Source organism: Lepus europaeus, chromosome 3 (genome assembly GCF_033115175.1).
Source record: "Lepus europaeus isolate LE1 chromosome 3, mLepTim1.pri, whole genome shotgun sequence".
NCBI classification, from domain to species: domain Eukaryota; kingdom Metazoa; phylum Chordata; class Mammalia; order Lagomorpha; family Leporidae; genus Lepus; species Lepus europaeus.
Window position 1 is genome coordinate 97052801 of NC_084829.1, and position 13232 is coordinate 97066032.

At 36.4% G+C, this 13232-nt stretch overlaps 1 protein-coding gene across 4 annotated transcripts in view; it reads right to left on the reverse strand.

Annotated features, from left to right (window-relative positions):
- The window catches only part of PNISR (PNN interacting serine and arginine rich protein), a 33268-nt gene that overhangs the window by 1228 nt on the left and 18808 nt on the right, over positions 1-13232 (reverse strand). For 2 of the 4 annotated variants that reach the window (XM_062186534.1, XM_062186533.1), the window contains 6 exons: positions 11431-11568; positions 9903-10002; positions 9118-9171; positions 7774-7944; positions 3300-4386; positions 2700-3054 (listed from right to left, as the gene is read on the reverse strand). In XM_062186534.1, coding sequence (XP_062042518.1) covers positions 3024-3054; positions 3300-4386; positions 7774-7944; positions 9118-9171; positions 9903-10002; positions 11431-11568 — 1581 coding nt within the window. In that variant the 3' untranslated portion in view covers positions 2700-3023. Of the gene's footprint in view, positions 1-2699; positions 3055-3299; positions 4387-7773; positions 7945-9117; positions 9172-9902; positions 10003-11430; positions 11569-13232 lie in introns of those variants that run through there. The other 2 variants (XR_009865510.1, XM_062186535.1) reach the window with 2 other exon arrangements.

The following is a 13232-nucleotide window of genomic DNA, read 5'->3' on the forward strand; positions in this document are numbered from 1 at the left end:
CAAGACCTTAGAGATAATCTAATACCTGCTTTACCCAGTTGAAGATTTTGAAGCCCATAGTGACTTAGCAATTTGCCAAAAATACATCAGCAGAATCCAAAGACTCTCGTTATGTTTCCATTGAAATGTAGTTTCCATTGAACTACATTTAGTACATTTTACAAACTTCAATAAACTAAAATAATTTTAATTTATATAAAGGGAAGAAAAATTCAATTTTTTTTTTGACAGGCAGAGTGGACAGTGAGAGAGAGAGACAAAGAGAAAGGTCTTCCTTTTCCGTTGGTTCACCCCTCAATGGCCGCTGCGGCCGGCCGGTGTCCCACGCTGATCTGAAGCCAGGAACCAGGTGCTTCTCCTGGTCTCCCATGTGGGTGCAGGACCCAAGCACTTGGGCCATCCTCCACTGCACTCCTGGGCCACAGCAGAGAGCTGGACAGGAAGAGGAGCAACTGGGACAGAATCTGGTGCCCCGACCAGGACTAGAACCCAGTGTTCCGGCGCCGCAGGCGGAGGATTAGCCTATTGAGCCGCGGCGTCGGCTGAAAAATTCAATTTAAATGTAAAGGCTACCATAAGACAGTGTTGCAGGAACTTTGGATCTAATAGAATTCCTATGTAAAAAATAAATAGATAAAATTTTAAAATCTCATCTAGCATCACACTTCATGTGTTCCTTTGAAGGAACAAAACGACACAAAAAATAAACTCTATTTGGGGAATTTACCTATTATGTATTATACCATTTCTAATTTCTAATGGATGCTAAAAAAAAGATGGTAGAAAACATACACTAATGAGATTCCACACCAATCTTTATTTATATTTTGGGGCCTGAAACAAATTTTATAATTACCTCTTCCAAGTTACATTTATTCTCTTAATGGTGTGGTTTACTCTCCCCCCAACAAAACCAAGTATGATTAATACACTAAAAATATTTTAAAAGAAAATTTCTTAAAGAAGATAGTTTATAGTAACCAGTCCAGACCAATGATTGTCTTAAAAACTGAATCTATTAATTTCCTGGTAGTGACATTTTAGAAAAGGTTTCATACCAAATTATACATCTAGTTAACTTATGTGTATGTTTTAGCATTCACATCCCAAGTCATTGGAGCCCTTTTTAATATGATCTTAACACTCAAGGTAATTACATGTCAAAGAAATAATGAATTCTTTAAATTTTCCATAAAAAACCAAATATCTCATTATAACACTGATGCATCTAATAATCACAAAAACCTTTAAAAAAAAACTACAGATTTAAGTGATAAGAAGCTTCAAAATCATAGCAGAGTATATAAAAGATATCAACTACTACTTTTGGCTGTAATTCATATCTTGTCCAAAAATGTGCATATCCATAGGCAGAATTTTTCTGAGGTTTTATTTTGAAAATAATATTTCACTTGAAGATGAATCTAAAAACCATTTTAAGATATAAAAACATTATACAACTTATCTATTACAAATTAATCAGCTCATTTTGCAATTAGGTTTACCGTGTTAGCTCACTTACATAAAAAATATTGCACATTTACCCTTGTCTCCAGATATGATTGATGTCTAAACTATATATAATTCCAAAGCACTTTAAAATTATTCTGTGAAATGTCAACTGTATAAGTATCAGAACTAAATGCACTGTAAATAGCCATTTTCATAAACATGCATTTACTCACAGGTGATTTATTACCTTTAAATAAATGCATAACTGCTCAAAATTATTTAAGAACCTATGTAGAGGTACAAGAGCACAATAAACAAATGTATTTCTATCTTCATTTTGAGGAAACACTGATCTTGGCAAAATCTGGCATTATTTTTAAAATGAACTACTGCTGGTAAAAAGGTGTACTTTAAAAACTTCTCTGTGCCCTGCACCGACTTTCCTTCTTTTCAGATTACAATTTGAAAGCCTCTGCAGATTCATCTATCACTCATAAGTGCATAATCTTATAAAGAGGGATGTTAAAAACAGTTGAGCACTTCAGTTTAAATACCTTGAGATCCCATTCTACACATGAGTTATGAATGCCTTGAACTGTCAGACCTCTCACTGATCATAATTTTCAGAAACTGACAAATATCAGACCACTTTAATGTTGCGAAATTGAAACAAACCTGCATAATACAGCCTTCTTTCATTGAGCTGAAGTCATATACTTAAAAAATATAAATAAATCTATTGAATGAGTCCTATTTCTGTAATACCCCGAGTGTTTAAAACAGAAGTGACTGACTGCAGAATATAATTCCGGACTTGACTATTAGTGTGCAACACAATTGTTTGTTACAAATAACTCTACTGGGTGCAATGGCTTGACTGATTCCAGCAATTTCATTTTACAGGAGTGAACCATATTTTATACATACACACACACACACGCACACGTACACACACATATATATATATTACTTGAAAAATCCCCAAAATAAAGAACTTTAGAAAGTTGTCAAATGCTTCTAAATGAAAAATAAAGGTCTATGTATGACCCTCTTCCACACCCTTAAAGTTGGAATTTGACAAAAGTCCAAAGGTACAATTTACAAATTTTGACAAACTATTAAGTTAAAACCATTTTCTTTGGGGGAGATGGGAGGAAGTACCTTTAAAACCTGTTATACAAAATTCCAGCTGCCTTTTTAGAAAAGTACATTCCTTAGATTAAAATCATAAAATTAAGGTGCAAGAGTTTAACAAAAATGAACTAAAGAGCTTTATTGACATCACAGTACATTCAAGAATAATTTTAAGAACATTACAGCTGAAAGAGAATGGCATATTTATAGTCATTATGCACTATTTTTTGAAAAAAAAAAAAAAAAGTAATACAAAGAAATCCTATTATGTAACTTGGAGCAGCATTTGAAAAAAGTACACCTATTTACAGATTTAAAAAAAAAAAAAAGATTCTGGTTTCACCTACACAGCCACAATGTGCCTCTATAATGAGACAAGCCCTTAAAACTCATGGAATTTTTAAAACAACATCATGGCAATCTTGCCACATCATTCCTCAGCGCTTACGACGGGGAGGGGTGGTTGATCTGAAAAAAAAAAAAAAAGGGAAAAGACAAATTTAAAAATAAAAATGTATTTTAAACTAAAAAACTGCAATTTTTAATAAATAATATTATATAGGATTTCTAACATTTATGACTATGATCATTTAGCAAGTACCAAACTGAGTTATTAAAGAGAGAGAGAGAAAGGACACTTTCAACTTTGAATAAATTCAGTCAAAATTTTTTTTTTTTAAAAATCAGACAAAATACTTTAAAAAGTATACTACCTTGATCGGGACTTAGACTTGTGTTTGCGGCTTGCCTTCTTACCAGACCTTTGAGATTTCTCCATGGATCGCGATCGACTATGTTTAGGCTTCTTAGCCTTCTTTTCTTTGCTACTTCCTGGAGATTCAGAACTGCTCCTTCCACTAGACTCAGAGCCTGAATGTTTTTTACTATCTTTGGTGGTACTTTTCTTACTATCCTGTCTAGAATCATGTCTTATGATTTTAACAGATATAGAACCACTCCTGGAGAATGTTCTTTCACTTTCTCGTTTCCTTTTTAACCTATCATCCTGACTACTGAACTTAAAATCTTTTTCTTCCCTTTTTTGTTTCTCTTTTCTTTTATCCTGTTCACGCTCCCTTTCTTTGTCTTTCTTTTTTCTGTCTTTATCTACACTTCGACTCCTCTCCTTTTTCCTCTCTTGTTCTTTAGCCTCACCTTTGTGCTTCTGACTGCTTCCACTAAGATTTCCACGTTGATCATCAGTTTTACGCCTATCTCGACTCCTACTGCGACTGGAACGATTGGTTCGTCTATCCCTTGAGCGACTTCTACTTCTACGTCTCTCTCGGGAAGGACTCCGATTGCGTCGTCTTTCTCTTTCCATGCTATTTCTATGAGATCTCCTCCTATCTCTAATCTTTACCCTAGCCCTATTGCTCTCTATTTTAATTCTGTGAGAGTAGCTTCTACTCCTGCTACGTCTAGCTTTCATTGCTGGAGATCTACTCCTACTATGTCTCTTTTTCCTTTTAGGAGAAGAAGACCTAGAAGAAGTCCGACTACTACCTGAGCTAGAACTGTATGAAGAGCTAGACATAGTACTACTAGTACTACTAGTTCTGCTATTGCTACTTGAACTACCACTACTAGAACTTCCTGATCTACTTCTTCCCTGTTTTTCTTTTTCTTTATGCTCTTTTTTTGGTTCTAAAACTGATGTAGTCTCATTTGGAGTTCTTTTCTTTTCATTAACCACATCACCATCTGCTTCTCTTGCTTCTAGTAGTGATAAACTATTTTGCTCTTTGTGGATAAATTCATTCATCTCTTTTGTAACTCTTTCTGTTTGTTGCTTTTCTTCTGAAACAGAAAAAGAAAAATACTAAGAAAACTGGAATATAACAAGAAAAACTCCTAATTTTAAAATTTTAAGCTAGCAGATTTTTTTTTTTTTTTTTTTTTGGACAGGCAGAGTTAGACAGTGAGAGACAGAATAAGCTAGCAGATTTTAACAATAAAGCAGAACTGTTCAACAAAGTTAGCAAATGCAAACCATGTAAGTAATTCAAAATTGACAGCCACAATAGAAAAGTAAATAGAAAGGGGTAAAATTAATTTTAACATCTTATCAAAAATACTACCATTTTTGACACATTATCTATCAATTAAAAAGAATCCTGAGATATTCTGCTAATTTTTTCCATGTAAATTCTTTTAAACCTAGTGTTTTTTATGCCTATAGCCCATATTAATTTGGGTCATTCACATTTCAAGTGATCAGTATCTCTAAGAAGTAAGCTATCCTATCCATCACAGCAAGAGGGTATCAAGATGTAGAGGGGCAAACAAAGCAAGTAAGAAAAGATTTCTCTTGTGTTCAATTAAAGCAACTAATTTATAGTAATTTATAGGAAACTTTTAGCTCCTCTTATCTTTCAAATAACCCAAAAATTTTTTTTGAAAAGCCCTTCACTCAGCCCAACTTCCAAAGTGACCACTGCAGCTGAGGGGATGGCCAAGTAGGGTCAGCAACATTGCAGGCAGAACTGTAAATTTCTTGTTAGAGATGCCACCTGCCTTTACCTGGCCAGCTCTCCTCCCAGGCCAGCCAAGTAATGAAAGTCAACAGAGTGCCTTCCCCTAGGAGGTTCACACCTCCCTTAGGATATACCCCATGTGAAGAGATAGATAGGTCTAGGCCTCTTCACTTATAAGGCCTAAAGCCCACCAGATTATTATCAAGCCCCTTCTATCAGGTTCTATTTGCCTCTCAATCAGAAAACTTAATTGTAGCTTAGACAGCACCTTTCTTAGCTCCTCTAATAATGACTCTGTCCTTTGTTCTAGACCCTGTCTAGTGCACTTGGGCCTCATTCCTTTGTAATCATAACCTCTACTCTACCACCAATGGCTCTACTCCCAACCTGTGTGTACTGATGGTCCTCTTCCCCACTTAATGCTGTATAATTGTTCAAACCTGATAAATGCCACTCTTAGGATCATTGGTTACTATCCTCACTCTGTCTTTTATGACCTTGTCTAAATATGATCAGAGTCAGTGAACTTGGAAGGCTTCCATAGCCTTGGCAACTCATGACGACAGCCTAGGGTGGTTACTGGCGCCATAAACTAGAGTGTCAATTTGTTGGGTCAACAACAGGAGCCACTGTGCACTTGCTCCTCATGTGGGATCTCTGTCCTTAATGTGCTGTCCATTTTGATTTAATGCTATAACTAGTACTCAAACAGTATGTTTCACTTTGTGTTTCTATGTGGGTGCAAACTGTCGAAATCTTTATACTAAATTGATCTTCTGTATATAAAGAGAATTGAAAATGAATCTTGATGCAAATGGAAGGGGAGAGGGAGCGGAGAGGGGAGGGTTGCGGGTGGGAGGGAAGTTATGAGAGGGGGAAGCCATTGTAATCCATAAGGTGTACACTGGAAATTTATATTCATTAAATAAAAGTTTAAAAAAAAAAAAAAAACCCAAATTTTTTTTTTTTTTTTTTAACAGGCAGAGTGGATAGTGAGAGAGAGAGAGACAGAGAGAAAGGTCTTCCTTTGCCATTGGTTCACCCTCCAATGGCCGCTGCAGCTGGCACATCTCACTGATCCGAAGCCAGGAGCCAGGTTCTTTTTCTGGTCTCCCATGCGGGTGCAGGGCCCAAGGACTTGGGCTATCCTCCACTGACTTCCCAGGCCATAGCAGAGAGCTGGCCTGGAAGAGGGGCAACCGGGATAGAATCCGGCGCCCCGACCGGGACTAGAACCCGGTGTGCCGGCGCCGCAAGGCAGAGGATTAGCCTGTTAAGCTACGGCACCGGCCCCAAAAATATTTTTAATAATGAAATTCTAAATAAATATTCTTTCATTATTCCTAATATTATTATATAAACTCATAGGAAATACACTCATGTAAAGGATTTTAAATAAAACTTCTAGGGGCAGGCATTTAGCTTAGAGGTTAAGATCCCCGTATCTCACATTGGGAGTGTCTGAGTAGGGAATAGCTCTGGCTCCAGCTTGCTAATGCAGACCCCAGGAGGCAGTGGTGATGGCTCAAGTTAATTGGACTCTGCTACCCATGTGGGAGACCTAGATTGAATTCTCAGCTCCTAGCTTCTCTCTGGCCAATACTGGCTATTGTGGTTGTTTGAGGAATGAACTAGCAGACAGGAATTCCCCTCCCTCCCCCACCCCTTGCAAGTAAACAGACCAATAAATAAATCTCGTTTTCCCTTCTATTATCCTTACAAATCCTTACAATTCTTATTATCCTTACAAATAAATTTCAATAGTCTTATAAACTGAAATACCCTAGCTAGTTTTACAAATACATTTCTTGCATCTTAAAAAGGTCTTTTTCATTTTAAGAATTTTAACGTTGGGGGCCAGAATTGTGGCACAATAGTTAAGCCACTGCCTGCCAACATTAGCATCCCATATGGGTGCTGGTTCAAGCCCTGGCTGCCCCACTTCCTATCCAGCTCCCTGCTTAATCACCTGGGAAAGCAACAGAAGATGGTTCAAGTGGTTGGGCCCCTGCCACCCATGTGGAAGACCTGGATGGAGTTCCAGGCTCCCAGCTTTCACCTGGCCAACCCCAGCCACTCACTGCAGCCATTTAGGGAGTAAAGCAGTGGATGCAAGATCTCCCACCCTGCAACTCTGCCTTTCAAATAAATAAATAATAAAGCCTTAAATTTTTTTTAAACAATGTAACAGTACTCTAAATAACCTGGCTTATAGCCACTGGAACGAATGGCTCCTACAATGAAAAAAATGTAATATTAGTTTCAGTTGTAGCACAAATTATTCAGAAATGTAGCCCCAATTCTATCTTTTGATATTTTTAAGTGGTTAAAAAATTTTAGGGCCTGGTGTTGTGGTACAGCGGGTAAAGCTGCTGCCTACAATGCCAGCATCTGATATGGGCACTGGTTTGAGTATTAGCTACTCTACTTCTCATCCTGCTCCCTGCTATTGTGCCTGGGAAAGCAGTGGAAGATGGCCCAAATATTTTGGCCCCTGTCACAAATCTGGGAGACCCGTATGAAGCTCCTGACTTAAGTTTCAGCCTGGCCCAGCCCTAGTTGTTGTGGCCATTTAGAGAGTAAACCTTCAGATGGAACATCTCTTCATCTCTCTCTCTCTCTCTCTAACTCTGCCTTTCAAATAAATTAATCTCTAAAAAAATTTTTTTAAATATACAAAACCAGACAAGAACTAAGTCTAAAAATATACCTTCCATCTGTTTGTCATGTAACAGCTGTTGTTCTTTTTCTTTTCTCCAAAAAGCTTCCTGTTTTTGCCGGATTCGGTGCCGTAATTCTTCATCATCAGTGTCAGATGACTCAGAGCCTCTGTCGCTTCTCTCATCTTCACTGTCTCCTGATCCATAACCACCCAGTCCACCTGTGTGTATAAAGCTCAGTCTATCATATGAAAAAATTGTATTATGTATTAAAAACTTTTTAAGGCCCGAGAAGAAAGCTCATTTGTTTTTCCATTGCCTTTTCCTGGAAACGTATGCTTATTCGGGGTGGGGAGAAGTATAAATTTAAACGCTTAAGGAGTTCACTGAACCTTCAAAGCAATGGTTACTTAGCATTTTGTTCTTTCTGGAATATTTCATGTATTTCTCACCATAAACGAATCATGATAATGGCTTTGCTTTGCTGTCCATGCTAAGAACAAAACCTTTTAACAAACCAGTAACAAAGCCTCACTAAAGCTTACTTAATTCAGCTATCTTTACAAAATTTATAATGACCCTTAAAATATTTCTAAAATTATCTTACATTATTGAAAGTTTATGAACCCCAGGTAGTATCCTAGGCAAATTTCCCTTAAAAAACAAAAATCAGAATACTGTAATTCTCCCTGATATAGAAATGGTATAGTAGTACTGAAACTACTCCCCACCCTGAAGTGATCTAAATAGTAAATCATAACAAAAACTGCATGGGCATTTAGTTCTACCCATTTTCTTGATCCTCACAAAACTAATTTGAAATGAAGACGTGGAGAAGGCAAATTTAAACTTTTATAGCTTTGGTAATATGCCATGCAAATAGCAAATTATGAACACATCACTACTATTATAAGAGACCTTTTCCTCTATGTTAAAATTTGACTTCCTGCAACACAATCTCTGCAACAGCCATTAAAAGCATTAGTGGACAGGTTCTTCCCTAAAGCATGTTTGCAATAACTCTGAAAGTGAGTTTAGATACTATCATGGCTACCTTACGAACTATTAAAGCATATATCACGTATATATGTTTTCATATATAATTTTATATCTATAAAATGCATGCATTGGAGCAACTGATGAGGAAATCCTCCATTACAAATTGCCCCAATAGCTATGAATTAGCCATCACAGTTGTAATATTCCCAATTGTGAATGCTTTAGTAAAAAAAAAAAATTAAAAAAGGCAAATCGTGTACAGACTGCTATAGGACCCTGAGACCTAGGTTTATAAACTGAGTAGAAATAGTACAGTTTCAAAACAGAACATGGAGAGAGACAAGGTAAGTGTGATTTTCCCTTTAGGCCCTCTCATAAATAAGGAGAACACTTACCGAGTCCAGTGAGGGAAGCCAGTGCACTGGACTGTGCCAGCTGTTTTGCAGGAGCTTTGTATCACATCAACAACAGGAACAACATGTTAACACAAATAGCCACGATTTCATAGTCATGAGTCTATGGTATTGTTAAATCTACCACTATTGCTGCTTTTTGGGGAGAGAAGAAACATTAAAAACATAACATTCACTTTAAACCAGTAGCATGTCTGGCTTTGAAATTCTAATTCTGATGTGAATTGAAAATGGTTTAAAATGAGGGAAAATGTTGATCATTATATCTGTATTCCTATTTCTGAAATATGGCATGTAATTTAATTTTTGTTTTCTATATATTTTTAAAAGTGTCACTAAAAATATGGGGGGAGGGAGGAATCACTTGCTTCTGGAAGAATTATAACTGATAAACTGAAAATTCTGAAGGTTTATAATCCAAAATTCACTAGTCAGAATAAGTTATATTAGAAGTCATACACCAATACCATGTTATCTATAAAAAAAATCAGGAAAAAAAATTAAACATCAGAAATTTTTCCACAAAACATTTTACGGACAATAGCATGTAGCTAATTTGTGTTCAGGTAGTTCAGATAAAACAAAAATATCTGTATAGTTTTAATATAGTATCTACAAATCTAACCCTTCTCAGAGTTAAAACATGCAAGATGAGGAATATTCAAATATCTGATAGTAATCCAACAAGGACAACAAAAAGAGTCCAAAATAGTCACCAAAATCAAAATAACCCCAGAAAAAGAAAACCAAAAACATCCACAATATACCTTTCGTTGCTTTTCGGTGTGCATCTTTGGCTATGTAATAAATTTCTTCATCTGTGACATCCAATAGAATTTCAGTCAGAAGCATTTTTGTCAATAACATCTAAGGAAAAATATTTTATAAAGTTTCTCAAAAAACTTAAATACAAATCCATTTTATAACAATTTTGAATCAGATCAGCCATTCAAATAGAGTTCTTTGAAAATTATTCTAAAACATCAATGTTTAAAAAATTCTAAAATCTTATGGGTCAAAGGAAAAAATGAAGACAATGAATTCTTACTCTAGAGGGAAAATCCTCATAAGGAGTATCCCTTCATTAAATAGTACTGGTAAACAGTATAATACTAGTTTCCTAAGTCAGTTTCTCAAGGTTAGATTAAAAACATCTGGGGAAAAATACAAGAATAGTTGTGGAAAAGGATGTTACTCTATTCTACCAAATGAAGTTCTTTTATTCTTGAGTACTCTAATACACTAATAACCTATAGCAGAATTCTTAAGGAGAGCTAACATAATATAAAATGGCAAGTTCAACAGACCTAAAATAAGTGCTGAATTCTAGCCCTGGCTGAGCTACCGATTTCCTGAAATGCAGACTACTCTTCATTAGTCACTGAGCCTCCTTGTGCTCCAGATTGCCCATCTATTAAAATAAGAGTAAAATGACTCAGCATTTTCTAAAGACACTCTAAAAATCATAGGTCTTTGAAGTGAGAAGCACAGCATATTAGAATCTCAATCTCACAAAATGACAATATACAATATGGAAAATCAAAGGCATTCAGGATTCTTTCTATGAATTCTGTGCCCCACTCCAAGGCTTCCTAAACTTGTATTTCTATGAATTCTTTTATCTCTTCTCAATGTTTCTATTTAACAAAACACATTTTAGAAAAAATAGATTAATATTCTCTTGAATCTCATATGGTAAAAGACTGTTTTAATTGCAATATTAGTATTAGGAAATGGGCTTAAAGGCTGCTTTTAGGCTGGAATTTTGCATGTTGAAAGTCATCTGGGGCCGGTGCTGCAGCTCACTAGGCTAATCCTCCGCCTCGTGGCGCTGGCACACCGGGTTCTAGTCCCGGTCAGGGCGCCGGATTCTGTCCCGGTTGCCCCTCTTCCAGGCCAGCTCTCTGCTGTGGCCAGGGAGTGCAGTGGAGGATGGCCCACGTACTTGGACCCTGCACCCCATGGGAGACCAGGATTAAGCACCTGGCTCCTGCCATTGGATCAGCGCGCTGCGCCGGCCGCAGTGCACTGGCCACGGCGGCCATTGGGGGGTGAACCAATGGCAAAAGGAAGACCTTTCTCTCTGTCTCTCTCACTGTCTTCTCTGCCTGTCAAAAAAAAAGTAAAAAAAAAAAAAAAAAAAAAGTCATCTGGATTCTGCAGACATTATTTGCCCAGCCAATCTATATATAAACGTTTTCTACTTATTCTGTAGTTCTCAGTTTAAATGTTTAGATTAGCCACAATTACTAACAAAATAAATTCCTGTACACAGTAAGAAACTAAAAATTCTACCATTTGATATTCTTTCTCTTCTTCAGTCATCTCTGGTTCACTCTGCTCTTCTTGAGGAATTGGAGATGGACTTCTTGTGACTTTTCCACTGCTTGTAGCTTCAAGGTTTTCAGCATCTTCATCTTCCTCATCACTATCCTACACAAAAACAGATGGTAGTCCAAATTCACATTTTTAATCCAAAATTCTTTCCCTAAAGAATATCAAAAATTTAAGACTCCAAATTAAGAAGTGACGAAATAGAAATATAAAAGTAAAATTGCTAATTTACAGTTTTGTACTATAAACTTCATGTGGTAGTTTAAAAAGTATTATCTAGAAAGAAATCTGACCATAAGATAGCTTATGAAAGAATTATTTTAACTCTTTATTTTCTAAACATTTATTTGAAAGAGTTAGAGAAAGGGAAAGACAGAGAGAAAGAGACAGATTTTCCATCTGCTGGTTCACTCCCCAGATGGATACAATGACCAAGACTAGGCCACACCAGAGCCAGGACCCAGCTGATTCTTCCAAGTCTCCCATGTGGATAGCAGGGGCCCAAGCAATTGGGACATCTTCTGCTACTTTTCTCAGGCCATTAGCAGGGAACTGGATCAGAAATGGAGTAGCCGGGATATGAACTGCTACCCACGTGAGATGCCAGTATTGGAGGCACAGCTTTATCTTACACTGTGCCATAATGCCAGCCCCCAAGAATTATTTTAATTCTTAAATTTTGTTTTTCCTTTAGTCAATTTTGACCTTATTTTGTAAAAAACCAGAAAAATATGTCCAGAGACACATTTAATTAACACCCATTTCTATATGACAGTTCTAAAATGAATGGCTTCAGGAACTCTGGATAAATGTACTACATGTTGTTCAGTATAACTTTTATAATCATATGTTTACTTACCTAAATATGACTAAAAATAAAAAAATCTTTACATAGTTTCAAGATCTCAGCTGGCTGTGAAAGTTAGCAAAACTTATTTCTCTTTAGCCACATAATGGATAAATAGTTTAAAAAATTAGGTATACTTCAGAGTGAGCAAATGCCAGCAGTTTATCACTGTACAGTTTTAGGCTTCAGTATCCATAGCACACCTTAAAAAGCGGACCCTTCTTTAGTCAAAGAGGCTTCCCATAGTGACTCATAATGATCCCACTAAGTAAAAGACCAGATGATCACTTCAGTGCTACTCTGGAAAGACTATTTGAACCAGAGGAAAAATATATTTAACACAATTATTTCAGAAGGAAGGATAATCTCCAAACAATTTTTGACCATAAAAAAAAATCTATATATTAAATCTGAAAATATACTATCTCATGTAAAGACTTAAAAAATAAAAGAGGTAAACATAAACAGTATTTTTCACTTACTTCTATAACATCCAGTACAAAAAAAATACAGCTTTGGTCTAAGTCTTTTAGGAGAAAGAAAAGTAATTTATAGTATTTATGGAATCTAAGCAAAACTAGAAAGTTCTGCCAAAATCTAGCTACCTCGCTTTCACTGAGATGTACTTCTGCAGCAGCAAATGTCCTTGGGAGGAGGACCCATTTCCTGAGTCACATACTAGACAGTGCTGATATCAAACCAGCACAGAACAAGTTATTGCTGGCTCAGCCCCACTGCTGGAGGCACTTGGAAAGTAAACTAGCAGATGGAAACTCTCAAATAAACAAAAACACACAATAAACCATAGTCCCCCTGGTATACTAACTAAAAATAATCTCAGGAACATTAATTAGCTAAAACATTTCAATGATCTCATTTACACAGATAAAACTGTCACTTGGAGTCTCATGTCAAC